The 14,823-nt window shown below is 36.2% G+C and overlaps 1 protein-coding gene and 1 long non-coding RNA gene across 3 annotated transcripts; one reads left to right on the top strand and one right to left on the bottom strand.

The window, feature by feature from the left end:
* The first annotated feature begins 3,034 nt into the window (after positions 1–3,034).
* On the top strand, positions 3,035–7,276 carry LOC116203002. 2 transcript variants are annotated; one of them, XR_004156191.1, is made up of 6 exons: positions 3,035–3,258; positions 3,343–3,409; positions 3,897–5,359; positions 5,456–6,324; positions 6,567–6,781; positions 6,869–7,276. It is a non-coding gene; the product is annotated as an uncharacterized LOC116203002 (long non-coding RNA). The 2 variants fall into 2 exon arrangements; XR_004156192.1 differs by having other exon boundaries at positions 5,456–6,479.
* A 2,026-nt stretch (positions 7,277–9,302) lies between these two features.
* Positions 9,303–14,579, bottom strand: LOC116205411 (V-type proton ATPase subunit H-like). The gene is made up of 12 exons (XM_031538020.1): positions 14,354–14,579; positions 13,902–13,984; positions 13,567–13,692; positions 13,302–13,404; positions 13,153–13,225; positions 12,690–12,755; positions 12,439–12,553; positions 11,767–11,928; positions 11,461–11,586; positions 11,031–11,156; positions 10,046–10,225; positions 9,303–9,821 (listed from the first exon to the last, which is right to left on the bottom strand). The coding sequence occupies exons 2-12, from the start codon at positions 13,929–13,931 to the stop codon at positions 9,573–9,575; spliced, it is 1,356 nt and encodes a 451-aa protein (XP_031393880.1). The 5' UTR covers positions 13,932–13,984; positions 14,354–14,579; the 3' UTR covers positions 9,303–9,572.
* Between the last annotated feature and the right edge of the window lie 244 nt (positions 14,580–14,823).

Below are 14,823 nucleotides of genomic sequence, written 5' to 3'. Positions count from 1 at the left end.
GGAAAAAAATTGTAGGCAAAGGAAAATTCGGAAGTCAGGGTTGCTAGATTACTGATCGATAAATCGAAATTGTTGACGAAGAAAACATGAAGATTATGAGCAAGTGAGTATATATATCATAATTAATAAAACGAGGAATAATGAAATTATTTCGATTAAATTAGGGAATGTTTGAGGCCTTCATTTGACTTATTAGTGAGTACAATGTATGGTAACAAACATGGGATCTAATGCACATCCCTCAATGGCCTTGCCCTTGAATCGACACTTATTTCGAGTCAGCGACTCATACTACTCCACTAGTGCCCTTCCTTATTTTGGGAGTACTAATTTCCCCTAACACCTTTCTGCCTAAATAATAAAGCTGCCAAAATATGTCTACAACTAAGGGGAAGAAAGTCTGATGATCACGTTCTGGTTCTTTATGTTGGAATTTCTTTTATTTATTTATTTATTTGCTCTCTTTTTTTTTTTATCCTCTTTAGATTTATGTAACATTTTTGTGGCAGGGGAGCTAGACAAACAAAAAGAAAAATAAAACTGTCTATAAGTATACGAAAGAGGACCATCGTTATGAGAATAATCAAGGGGCATTTCTTCTAATAAGAAAAGGGGAATTTTTTTTTTAACAGAAAAATGCCTCTTTTTGATTAAAAAAATGGGGCGTTTTGTCTCATGAGAGGCACCGTAGAGCATTTATCTGAGGTAAATGCTTAGTGCATTGTTTGGACACATGTTATATTGGTAAATATGACATTAGAATATTATGGTGTTTGACATGTTTAATCAATATTTGATGGTATTATGAATTTATAAATTTTGACTTCACAAAAAATACTAACACTACCACAAGTCTCCATTATCTCACATTCCGTCGCTCTAGCGTATATTGTTTGCACTGCAACTAGGTTGTTTATGAGTTGGGATAATTTGGTGAATCCACTTGGTAGAGTCGAGGATTTTAGGATCATTTCGGAGAACCAACTCAGTCAGGTTTTTTGGCCAGTCGGTTCTTGGGTAATTTGAATTAAATTCCAAACCAAGACCAAACATGCTAGGCAAAAATACAGAGCTATATTGTATGACCTCGACCAATTAAGGCAGAGATGGGCAAAATCAAGGACAGATGTAACCAGTGTTATCAGAACCGGACCGGATGATGAACCGGAAGGGGTACGGGGTTATGGGTTTATGGGTCCAACCGGGGGTTCGATGGGTCGGACCGCTCGTTTATTTAAAATAAAATAAATATTCATATTATTAAAAAAATTGTGATAATTAAAATAAAAGTATGATGATTTTAAAGAAATATAACAATAGTATAAGAAAGTATCTATATTTAATATTTCTTACTTCAAAATAAATATTTTATTTTAATAAGTACTTAAAAGTAGAGTTAAAAGAACAAAAAAGTGGTGGTGGCTTGGTTGGTAGTATGCTAATATGAAAAGCAAGAGGTCATGAGTTCAAATCCTTACACAACCAACCAATTTTTACATTAAATAGAAAACCCATAAAAACCCATAGAACCGGCCGGTTTAATGAAATTTTGCTTAAAACCGGCCGGTTCAATGGGTCCGGCGGTTCAAAGCTGCCATTTCGGTTTTTAGGCGAACCGGACCGGAATGGATGTAACAATGAAAAAAAGAAAAATAGAATTGGACAATGGAAGGGTAAGAAAGATGACGGAAAAGAATAAGACACTAGAAGGTTGAACAACAAAACATGAGTGTGAAAATTCTTGATCGCAGAAGAGTTCATTTTATTGGAATATTTCTAGGTAATATTATTGATTGGACTGTTTTGTGGAAAAAAAAGAATATAATGATTTGTTTTCTTTGTAACCTACGGTACTCGAAAAACAAAAATTAAAACAATTAAAATTAAAAACGCTCGTTTTCTTTTAAAAAATCAATGTCATGAGCAAAATGAGAATAAAAAAGATTTTTGAATTGATATGAAGAAAATTGGGAAAAATTGAAAGCTAAGGAAAATTCAGAACTCGGGGCTGCGAGATTACTTACAGTTACCAATTAATTGAAATTGTTGGCGAAGAAAACATAGATATTATGATCAAGTGAGTAGGCAGGATATGTAGTAACTAGTTATTTGCCCGTGCTATTGACGGATTGTTTGCTAGAGTAGTTATTTTTAGAGGAATTTATAAAAATTTGACATCGTGCATTCTTAAATTGAAACAATTAAAATATTAGTGCCTACAATACCAAATTGAGGAAAATTCAAAGTGAACTAAAATACCAAATATGGATGATCAAATCATCTATTATCATATATTCTTTTTGCAAATTCGTAATTTTTTTAAAATTAAATATATTTATCTTTTACTATTTTAAAAGTAGTCAATATTTGAATATACTTATTGCATATCAATAGATTTTTCTTTTAGTTATTAATTACATAGAAAAGTTTTTCTATACATATGTAATTTTTAGAAATTGATTTTTTTAAAATCAATTCTTTAAAAATTATTTTTTTCTCAAATGAATAATGTGATTGCATATTAAAATTATTAAGCATTTAATAATTTACATACATTTACTAATTTAATCCTAATAGTACACGCATCTACATTTGTGCCACCATTTGTTATATTGTATTCAATTATATATATATTAATAAAAATATTTAATTTTCTTTTTTAAAAATATGAATTGCTAATACAAATTTTAATACGAATCCATATATAAAACAATAAAAAAATCAATACGGATTTGTAGACTTATTAATATGTTCTCGGGAATATTATGGCATATAGCACAGGTTTCAAAACTTTTACATGCTGCAGCACAAATGGAATTAATTTCATAAGATAGCACAAAAATTTAAATATTTTACGCTACCTAAGACGCTGTTACATATCCGTAAATAATGAAACGTTATGCTGATATGGCGTTTTTTTTGCAAGAAGCATGAACGCGTGGAGGCCATGTGGACAGGTGTGGCTCCCACTGTCTCCTTCCCCCTTCCCCCTCCTTCCCTGTCGTCCCCTCTCCCTCAGTGTGACGGACTTCTTTCATTTCTTACTTTTCCCCATCTCTCTCTGTTATTTGAAAGCAGGAACCATGTCTAGAGGGAAACCCTATCAATGATCAAGGACAAATATTGCCTAACTTTCCATTTGGAGAAAGCTTTGGCGTGCTGAAGGGACTCGTTTGCTTGCGAAAAAAGGCAACAATTGATTGCCCTTACTGCGGAACTGTGCGATCATTCATTGGTAGCCTGGAGTTCCTTTTGCATGTTCGTGGTCTCGATTCCTTTTTCATGTTCTTTTATTGCATTGGAGTTGAGGAATGGCATAAAAAAAACTTTTTTTAGTTGCAGTTGGGACATACTTGGAGATAGGCATTTGATCGCGAAAGGGTTTGGTTTCTTCTCGCGAAAAACAGTGGTATGTTTTGGTCTGAATATGCTTTTGCATGTTTATTTACTGATCGGATATGGCTTATGGCTTAAAAGTGATTGCTTTGACTGCAGGAGGTGGTCCTTAGTATGTCGTTCCCTTCATTCTCAACAAGTGACAACGCAATAGAATAGAATATAAGATTACAAATCATATCTTTGTCAATTACCTTGGCTTAAAATGGGAAAAGAAGAAGAAGAAGAAGATAACTTTCCGCTCTTGTTACCTTTGATGAGGCAAAAAATCATAACTCTTTCCATTATTTTGACTTGAAAAATATGTCTTTGGCTCTTATCCAACCTTATCCTTTGATGAACTAAAAAATCATTACTTTCTCCGCTAATATGGACCCAAGATGTGTTTAGGATCTTATTCCAACTATGTCCTTTGATGAGTAGTTTATTACCTTATCTTTTGTTTCCAATTAGTTACATTTATTAACTAAGGGAAATGCCTTGTTTTTTTGTACTTGTAGGATGGGAAGTGAGTTTCGTCTGGTGCTACACCATGAAGGCTACATGGAGTTCAAACCTCAAGCTAGGCACATTAGTGGCATATAAAAGAATGAAAGGTGTACTTAAGGATTTTGGTTGCAAACAACCAAAACGAATGTGGATCATGTGATGGTCTAACTGACTTGAATACTAATATTGAAGTGATGAAAATGGTCGAATTTGGTTTGAAGTTTGAAATGATTAATATGTGTGTGTGTGTGTTGAAGCTGAGTATGAACTGATGATGAGGGAGCAAGGAATGATTTTCAGGGACTAGGAGATGATATTGGTGATGAGATTGAGGGATCAGAGGATGATATTGGTGATGAGATTGATAGACGAGAAGATGATATTGATGATGACAAAAAGGGTGAAACTTCTGTATGTAGTGATTCTTATATAGATGATTGTGAGGGTTTTGTTAGTGAAGAAGATGACTTGCTGCAAGGAGGAAGAAGTGACATTGAGGAACCAAGTTGCCCATAGAAGACCCAATGTGCAAGCTTATGCTGAAACTAGCAGGCAGTATAATGATTTAGCGAGTGGTCTTGATACTCCTAACAACTCTGAATATTAGAGAAAGGCATAGAGGAGAAGAAAGCGAGAGCATAAGAAGTACAAACCATTCAATGTCAATTGTGATATTGCTAATATTGTACTTGATGGAGATATGATATTTGAAAGTCCAAAGCAGTTCAAGGAGGTTATGGGGAGTTATTTCATTTCCCTTGGCTTTCAAATACCATGGAAGAAGACTGGTGACAAAAAGGTTGAGGTTGCATGCTAGGATGACGACTGCCCTTAGAGAATTTATGTTAGTTGGACCTATAAGAGGGAATGATTTGCTGTGAAGAGATGTATCAATCAGTACACATGTCCTAGGACTACAAAGAACAAAGAAGCAACTTACGAATGGTTGGCAAATCACTTTTTAGAATATGAATTGGGGGTACTACAACGATTATGAAAGAGGCAAATGTGAAGTTTAGATAAAAGTATCGAAGAGTACTTGTTATAGAGCAAGATTGATTGCATGTTAAGATGATTTAGGAGCCTTGGAAGAGCATTATAACATGGAACCCACATATATTTCCGAGTTAAAGGACAACAAAGACAATACATTTGAGTTGATGCTTGGCAGGAATGATCTTGATTCTGCACCTAGATTTAAAATGTTGTTCATGTGGATTGAAATATTGAGGAAGGGGTTTAGAAAGGGACTTAGATCGGTCATAGGGTTGGATGCATGTTTTCTGAAGACTGAATTAGGTGGGCAATTGTTAAGTGTTGTTGAGAGGGACGGCAAAATCAAATGCTCCCAATAGCATAGGCATTAGTGGTGGGGAGAATGAGCAATTCTTAGAAGTGGTTTTTTCAGCTCCGAAAGAATGACCTGGGGATAAGAGATGGGCATGGCTGGACTTTGATCATTGACCAGCAGAAGGTACCATTATTCTGCTTCTTCCATGTGATTTGAGTTCAGTTGTCATTCACTTATTTTGATCAAAGTTTTTAATAATCTTTTTTCTTTGTTATGTAGGGTCTTGGGAAGGCTGAAAGGACACTTCTTCAGATTCTGAGCATAGATTTTGTGCAAGAATCTCTATGCTATTTGAAGAAAACTCATTCATGTATGGCTCTAAAACAACTTTCTTTTGGAGGGCAATCATGAGCACCACTAAGGCAGACTATCAGAGGGTAATGCAGTAGATGGAAATTAGTTCGATGCAAGTAGCTAAAACTTTCAGCGATATTGGTGTTTAGAGGTTTTGTAGGGCACTTATGACTGATTGAAATGCATGTGAGAGTGTGAATAATAACTTGTGTGAGTGTTTTGTTAACTATATATTAGAAGCAAGGTCTATCCCTTGATTGATATATTAGAGCATATTAGAACTTCATTGATACAAAGGATGGCTGGAAAGAGAGTTATTTGTGGATTCAACTGATGAGATATGTCCAAGGGTGAAGAAGAAATTAGAGGAGGCCAAGCTGCTGAGTAGGAGATGTATCTCAGGTCATGGTAAAAATAGAAAATTTCAGGTTATTGATTTAGGAAATAAATTTTTTATTTATTAGATGCTTGGAGATGTACATGTAGAAGGTGCAATATCATAAATTGTACCTTGCCTACATGTTATCAGTGCTATGCACCGGAGGGATGAGCATCTTGAAGATTTTGTCAATGGATTCTTGAAGAAAGGAATGTACCTTAAGGTATATGGGCAATTTCTTGAACCACTGAATGGGAAAAAACAATGGATTGTGATTGATCCTAGACGCGTTTTACCTCCAAAAGTTAGGAAGATGCCTGGCAAACCGAAGAAGTGCAGGAAGAAGGACCCTAGAGGAAAGGGAAATGCAAAGAAAGATAAAGGGAGGAAACCAACCTCATCATCAACAAGTCATGTAAGTTTATAGGAATCACTAACGTAATGTTTGACTTCCAATCGATATTTAATGGCTTTTTATATATCATGGACAAGTTAAAAAGAGGAACAAGGGACCTTCCCTAAATGTGGATCCCTCTCCTTCTGTGCCTACTGATACCTCACCTACTTGAGGTAATCACAAAAATTGTCTGTGATTGGGCAGCTCTCACCATCCCAACCTTTTATGCCTCAAGTAACCTCACATACTTCTCTTATCAGACATGTATCATCAACTGGGATGCCATCATCATCTGGGCTCGTAGGAGACCAAATGCACATTGGATCGGGTCCTATTTGAGGTCGGAGACCACCAAAATTACAAGAAAGTGCAACAATCGTTACAAACTCTTCATGAGCTTATAGTTAAAGAACTTGCTGAAGTTTCCAAAGGTTATGGAGTGATAACAGGGGCAAGTGGAATGACATATGTCAATGTAAGCCTTATTTTTTCAAATTATATTGCACATTTAAACATTATCATGCATTTCTAGTATCTGACGATGAGCATATATGTGTTATAGGTGTGTGGCCAACTACTGAGAACTTATGTGGGTAGATACGAAGGGCATGTGACTACTATTAGCCAGCCAAAAACTATAGGAGACTAGTAAGTGCATCAACAAGGGAGCACCGGAACAAGAGCAAGTAAAGGCACTTCAAGGAAACCAGTTTTTTTTGCTGGATAAAGAAATCAGGTTGTTCGAGATGATATCACCACTAAAAAGAAGAAGAAGTAGATTTGGGGTCAGTGTAGTCTTTCGTGTGATTTTTTTGTGTGGAATGGTACCTTGCTTATGATTTGGTTGCCTTACATTTCGATTGGTTGAATAGCTTTTATGAATGGAGGTTGAACTTCGTAAAAGATTGAATGATTATCAGCGCACAGGTTTTTGTGACTATTTGGAATGCTATTTTGTGTTTATTTGGTATTTCACTTGTTGATTAGCGGTAATATGTTAATTAGTAGCATTGAACAAGCTTGGGAATGGTAAGTCAGTGAAGAATATATTCCCTTGTTTCGACATGAAATTTATATTTTGTCAACCTTTATTATTTTTGTTTTGTAATGCCATTACAAAAAGGTGAGCAAAGTAAATGTATTAATGAAACATATAATTGGAATTGGAGTGTAAAAATTTAAAAATAAAAAATAAAAAATCTCAACTGTGTTATGGGGTGTAAAAAGATGGGGATGGAAATATGGAGTGGCGTTTAATCAGAGGAGGCGGGACCGACGGGGAACGACGGTGGAAGGAGACCGTGGGACCCCACACGTGTCCGCATGGCTTCAACGGGTGCACGTTTCTTGCCTAAAAAGACTAAGTCACGTCAGCACTATGTTTCATATTTTATGGAAATGTAATGGGGTGCTCCATGGTGTAAAAAATTTGAAAATTTTGAATTTTTGTCCCATCAGGTGAAATTAATTCCATTTGTGTTAGAACGTGTAAAAGTTTTGAAAATTGTTCTAGATGCTGTAATTTTCCCTATGTTTTTTGAAACATTATACACGGATAACTCGAATTGAAAAAATTACAGTGTTGTATTAACAAAAATATTCTTTGTGATATTCATAAGTAAACGGATTTATTAAATCACTAATAGGAATTGGTAGAATTACATCAATTAAACGAATTGCTGATACGAATCTATAAATCCATTAAAAATGATTTTTTTCTTAGTCCTAAAAAATTGAAATCCGTTAAAACAGAGGTGTTAATGAAACAGAACAACCGACATTATCCACAAATAATATCCGCTAATCATTACATTTACGAAAATTTCCTTTTCATAATATCTAATTACACGTAATTATTTGCTTTCCCGTTCCGTAGTTTGAATGTCGATTTCTCCAAGGCTCTATCTACGCTATAAGTCCAAACTACCCAATTCTTCTTATGCTTTATTTCCTTCAAAGCGATGTAGAATCAGCGCGCGAATTGTGACATACTACGATGGTGTATAGCTATCCTCATGTATGGGCGTGAGCAGAATGGGAATTCAGGTTGAGATTTATCAACTGATTTCTAGAATGAGCATCCATTTGGTTTCGCAATTAGATTTTAAAATTTTAACTCTAACTTTAACTCTACTCACTACACAATAAAAATCGACTCTTCAAAGTAAAAAATATGAGCCTCATACATAAACCCACATACAACTCCATTATACTCAATTCAATTTTTAATACTAAATTCTCTCAACTATTCATTACTTTTTCACATTTTTTCTCATAATTCAACAATATAATCATTACAACCCAATTAAAATCAAAACTCAACTTAACTCAACTCTAAAACCAAACACATCATTATGTTCGTCAAAGAATTAATGTACGTGTCATTAATACTGGAAAATTGGTTTCCACCCAATAGATAAGGATTTCCCTAAATCTCTCAATTTGAGGGGGGCTCTCGAATTGATTGATTTATTGATTGAAAGCACCTCACTTTTACTGAAATATACTCATGATATTTTCAAGATGGTATTTTAAAATCACAATTCTAACTTAACTCTACCCACTACAAAACAAAATAACTCATACAAAGTCAAAGAGTGGACCCCATTTATACCACTTTTTTTCCACAACAAAACAACATAACACATACAAAGTCAAAGGTGGGTCCCATTTATACCACTCAAAATCAAAATCAAAATCTGATTTTAAAATCCTACTATGAAACCAAACGCAACCTTATTATCGCATTGTTATTCTTTGCCCTTTCTAATTACTACCAACTATTATCGTTCACTACCCTGCACATCGACTAGCCAATATAGACTGTCACATGCAATTTCAAAACTCTTTAATCACCCCGTGCATAGTCTCCATCATCATTCATCAACAATACACATGACACTACAATTGTATCTCAAAGATTTCTTTCATTTTCAAGAAGATACTTTTAAATTCACGATATAGATGGATAATTTAATCACTCAATGAAAGCCAGATTAGGCAGCATAGGACTCTCATACATAAATATATAAACAGATAAATAAAACTTGAATGTGGTAACTTTAAACAGCTCGACATAATGAATATATTTATGTAGTTGACACTCAGCTGCTCCTTATCTAAAGTAAAATTATTAGGAAGGCAACCAAATCAGAAGAATATAACCTCATCCTTACAATGACATACCCACGAGATAGACACCGATATAAAAGCGAGTACAATTGACAGACTCCAATCTTGGAAAGAGATGTGATTACCTGATCTAATCAAGCCTGCAAAAAGCTGGCATACTTGGCTCCCAGGAAAAGCCTCTGAATACACAGCAAGGCGTTCTTTGTCACCTCTGGATTCTCGTGGTTCAAGAGCTTCATGACCCGCTCTTTTGCCTTGAGATCTGTCGCTATGACACGCCCAGCTGGGTGACACTGGATGAACTGCGAGAGGTCGAAGCAAGCAACAGCCAGAGTCCTTGGTTCGGTTGACGAGTCCAGTATTGTGATGAGGACCCTCAGAATCTGCAGCAAGAAAAGCAATTTCAATTAGTGTGACATAATCAATCTTATCATTCTTATGCATTCAATAATACACCAAAGCAGACAGTGATATCGGATCTACGTCTGCTCCCCCATTGTCATTAACTCAAGTCTGTGTTTCAGCTAACTTAATCTATCTCCATGTGTTCCTACACTGTTGCTAGTGATTAATCAACCTGTGCAAGGGGCATCGGAGTGCATCAGACCTGGAAATCATTCTCCTCAAAGCTTGTGATATTCTCCCGCCAAAAGACAGCATCTTTGTGCACAGGAGACCAATCGAGGTGGCCAAGAAGGACTTCTTGCTTGTATTTGTCGAAGGAACTCAATTTCTTGATATTCACCCTCAGCCCTACTTCCAGATGATTTAGAGCTTCCAACAGATCCTACATGGCAGAAAAGTTATCCAGTCAGAGAGGAACAAAAAACCCCAAAATTCTCAGTTGTTCGACTCATTCAACTGATAGCTGATAATAAGAAGGAAAGATCTGTTAAATAGCCTAGAAAATCCCAGCTTATAATCGAGACTATATATGTGACTTAACATATTTGAGGGACTTCCATATTGCCCATATGGAGAAGATCTGCCTGCTTGAATTATTTCAAGGATAACACAAGTGCAAGAAAACTTCAAATCAAATGTTTCGTAAATATCTCATGGTTCTGTTAGTTATGCTGCCATCAAAAGGGCTAGTCAACCCTTTAGTATTCCCATTGAGTCTTCCCTTCTTGGTGCTCATCAATGCATTTCTCTTTCTACCAACCAAAAAGCACCTAATATAGTAATTGAAGAGGTTACAGGGAATGGAAACAGAACAGTGAAACCTTTTCTCTTATGGCAATGTATCATTATATAGCAATATTAAGCATGTCAAATTTGCCCAATGCATCTTGACGGACAAGCCATCAAAGCTACCTTTTAAGATGAGGTTATGATAGCAAAGGAGGTAAGAGTTCACTACTCCGCACAAAGTCATCACGAAAGGGTGTTCAAGGTTGTTCACTGAAAAAATAATGTTTCACCGAAAAGGAGGGGTTCACGGTTGAATCCAAAGACAGAACCAAATGATACTCAAGATGTATGGATAGAACTTCAGGGACCTTCCGTCATGTCACAACTTTATGCACTTAAATACTGAAGATAACATACATTCAATATGTGCATAAGGAAAGAACATGTAAATCTCTCACCTCATCACTCCATGCCTGGGCTTTCAAGCTTTCAACAACCTGAAGCAGCCCTAGATCAACCATTGGAGCAATAAATGCCTCTTTCTCCAGAAAGTTCTTAAATGTCAAGACGACAACCCTTACGACCTACCAAAAACATGATTGAACTGTCTTGGATTACCTTGCGGCATATGTACAGTCTTTAAATGGAAAATTTATCATGGGACAAAAACACGTGAGCAAGACAAGCCAAGAACAGTATAAAGGAAGAAAGACAAAACTTTCTTAAAATTATTTTAATTCTTTTCTTTTTTCACTAACGTATCATTCATACATAAAAATACTCAGCTCTAATAACTGCTAATACTTCCATAAATCAAAAACTAATCAGGTAGAATGAGACTACAAGAAATCATTGATCGAATGAGAAACTGCAAGAAATCAGGCATACCTTCTCTTTTGTGGAACTCTTAACAACATCAATCAATTGAAGGAGAATGTGCGAAGTAGCCAAGTACTCAGTTGCGGGTTCAAAATAAGATAAAAGCCAGACACATAGACAAGTTTCATAGAGAAGCTGCAACAATGAGAACAGGAATTACTACATCATGGAATATCCAATATGAGCATATAAATTAAGGTATAACATTACTGGATCTCCCATATAAGAAACCTTGTTAACCTACTCTCTAATAACTACCATAGCACCTCACTTCAGTTTTCTTTCAATCTTTCACCTCCGACCAGCCATATTTACCTGGATAGATTGCTGTGTAGATGCTGGAGATATTAAAGGAATCAACAGCTTAATTCCATCTGCATGAACAAAGGACGACCTGACAACAGGTTCCTTAAGCAAAGTTGAGAGACAACTGATGGCAGTTGGAATAGCCCTACTAGGGTGAGAAGGCTTTTTAAGCTGCAAAGGAATCCAGAGCGCATAATGATACAACTAGCAAAACTTAAAGACTTTCAAAACTGAAATACAAGTAAAAGAAGAATTAGACCGACCAATTACTGAGTTACAAAAGATGGCACACAAACAGGAGAATTGGCATGATTATGTATATTTGTTTCAAGGGTTCTTGAGGACCATCAATCCCACTGAATACCAAAGGGGGAAAGAGTTAAATAGTATTAATTGTCCTTAGCATTTAGGTAGTTCACAAATACCACATCAGGTCCTTAAGCACATGTCTGGCCAAGTAGCAGTTTTATACTGAGCAAGCATGTTTACATTCTTCTTTGTTTTATGAGTCGTAGCAATTTTACTTTTATGAATTCAGTTTTGTGACTTTAAACAGAACAAGAAGCTGAAACTGTTGGGTCTCATGCATTACCTCATGTTTCACAGGTCAAAAGGTGGAATTCCAGGAAAACCTTCCTCCAGTCAATAAGAGAATCTAAAATAAAAGGAGTCTTCACAAACCTGTGCACAAAGCCATTCTACCAAACCCTTCAGCACATCATCAACGGTGGTGATCTTTTTCTTCGAAATTGATTCTCCACCATTCACTAGTCCACTCAGTGTTCTCGGCCTTGCACTATGACAGTACCGTAACTGATTAACTTACAAACCAACAGCAGGAGTATCACAAAAAAATTTATTTAGCTCATCCGGCAGCTGAAACGAAAATGATCTCCCGTCTTCAATTGTGACAATGTAAAACTGGCAAGTACCTTATTATTAGACCAAGTATCTTACAGCTCTTCTCCTGCATGAAAAAGTTACCCTTCCAGAGCAACCTGAACAGTACAAAACATCCTTGTCAAAATTTTCCAGATATTAAGAGGAGAATTTTATGACACTCTGTTAATTAGTACATTAGACAACTACAATATCCGAAAAGAAGCGACATAAGCACTATATGTCTCAGAACAGAAAACTCACATATATTATGCCACCATGAATGCTCTAAAATATAAAATACACATAAAGGACTACAATCTTCAAAAGATATATCCAGGTGGAAACCGAATGATGATAGGATGAATATATTCCTTCTCAACAAAACATTCAGATTAGGAAGAGGCCATAATTCTTTAACAGTCCTCTGCATGATGATTCCTAAGAAACTACTCGTGAGGAACCAAATATGTGATCCGATCATTGGAAACTCCAAAACGGCATCAAAATACTTAACTTAGGAACGGTTCATATATGTCCTCATTTGCAAGAGATTCATCATGGAACAATCTGACTCTATTTGGGTTCGCTGCAAGTGAACAACCAATTAGTCCTTCGGTAAGAATATAATGGCAGAGTTAAACAGTGGGAGCTCAAGCATTTACCAGCAAGCATATCATCAATCAAGGCTAAAACATACTCAATTGTTTCTTCCTTGAATATATCACGCAAAATGCAAACAAAAACCCGAATATAAGCTGGACCATCCTGCCACCAAAAATTGGACCATTTAAATATACCAAATACATGCATTCGCAGAGTAGATAGAATGCCAGAATAATTCTAAGCACTTCCTAGTGTGGAGAAATCAGTGCACGCAATGTACCAGAAATTTCACTTTTCAAGATTAGGCAAGCAGTAGAAATTTACATCTTCCAGCAACTGAGCACGGGAACTTTCTGGTCTTTTATCATAACGCCTCAACAGCTGAAGGCAAGTTCCAGAGATCAGCTTAGTTGACATGTATGTCTCCCATGGGATATCCCTCGTTAAAACCTGGAGAGCAAGGAAATGAGTACCAAAAGTCAACTCGCCAATTGAGACTCATCAAGACAAACATGACATGAAGTATTCGCATTCATCTGAAGTATAGATCACAATTCATATATCAGGAACGCCTCCAGAGATCCCAAGTGTAGACTCTAACATTTCTTTTCAACATTCAAACAATCAATACATGGCAAGCAAGCGCTTGAAGGAGCAACCTGTTCCGTTGTTAACACAGCAGTGTCCATTGTTTGATGAAACTCCTTGACAATTGGACACGAAAAGCGTCACTCTATATGCCCTGCACCAGCAACAAGAAAGATCTGATAAGCAACCGATAATATCCAGAGAGCAAAGAACTGCAGACAATCAAGCTGCCGATCCGAGATTGGGGAGTTCCTCATAAAGTAGGAAACCAAACCAACGATCCCTTCGAGGAAACTCGTCGGAAATATTGAAATCTCAATGGGAATTAACAAAAGAAACAAAAGAAGGGCCTAATTAGAATAGCAGCAGTTGCCCTGTCCCCGATACATACAGAAACAACCGCGCAAGAATTGATCTCCCGCTCGGATTGTCAGGCAACAATCGCGAATCAATGCAGTCGATAATTGGGCCAGAGATCATGCACAAATTATTAATCGGAAACCAACAATTGAGAAATCGTCACCTCTTTCAATTCAGCGGGACTTTGAAATGGCGACAGCAGGGGAAGGAGAAACTGTACTGAAAGTAAAAGATCACCGATATGGGGGAGAGAGAAGAGGCGGACGCAGGGGAGGCACGGGATGAGCAGCCACCGGTCGACTATGAGGAGGAGTGGCAGATGCATTCACTGGTTATTGACATTGAGATGAAAAATGGAGGAAGAGACCCAGCCTTAGGAAGAAAATGGAAATGAATTTAGAAAATAATTGAATTACATAACAAAATAAAAATCACGTGAATCAAACATCAGAATTCAAAAACAAAAAAAAAATTATATGAATTTATCTTTTTTTTCCCTTTATCAAAAATATATATATATATATATATATATATATTGAAAAGCAAGGTATGAGAGCTTCATTTGGAGAACCCCTTTACGAGAATTGATTCCAAACAAGGTATAACTCTTGGTTAAACGTTGTTGGTTGCTTG

Source organism: Punica granatum, chromosome 4, assembly GCF_007655135.1.
Source record: "Punica granatum isolate Tunisia-2019 chromosome 4, ASM765513v2, whole genome shotgun sequence".
Lineage (NCBI taxonomy): Eukaryota > Viridiplantae > Streptophyta > Magnoliopsida > Myrtales > Lythraceae > Punica > Punica granatum.
The sequence above is the reverse complement of the archived record's forward strand: the minus strand, read 5'-3'. Positions and strand labels throughout refer to the sequence as shown.

What these genes read in the sequence shown, in the direction of transcription:
- LOC116205411 (XM_031538020.1), bottom strand. Translation starts at nt 13,931, where the DNA reads ATGGACACTGCTGTGTTAACAACGGAACAG. An exon ending in ATACTTGGTCTAATAATAAG is followed by an intron (nt 12,554 to 12,689) that starts GTACTTGCCAGT and finishes GTACTGTCATAG; the next exon opens with TGCAAGGCCGAGAACACTGA. An exon ending in AGAGTTCCACAAAAGAGAAG is followed by an intron (nt 11,157 to 11,460) that starts GTATGCCTGATT and finishes TGTTTTTGGTAG; the next exon opens with GTCGTAAGGGTTGTCGTCTT.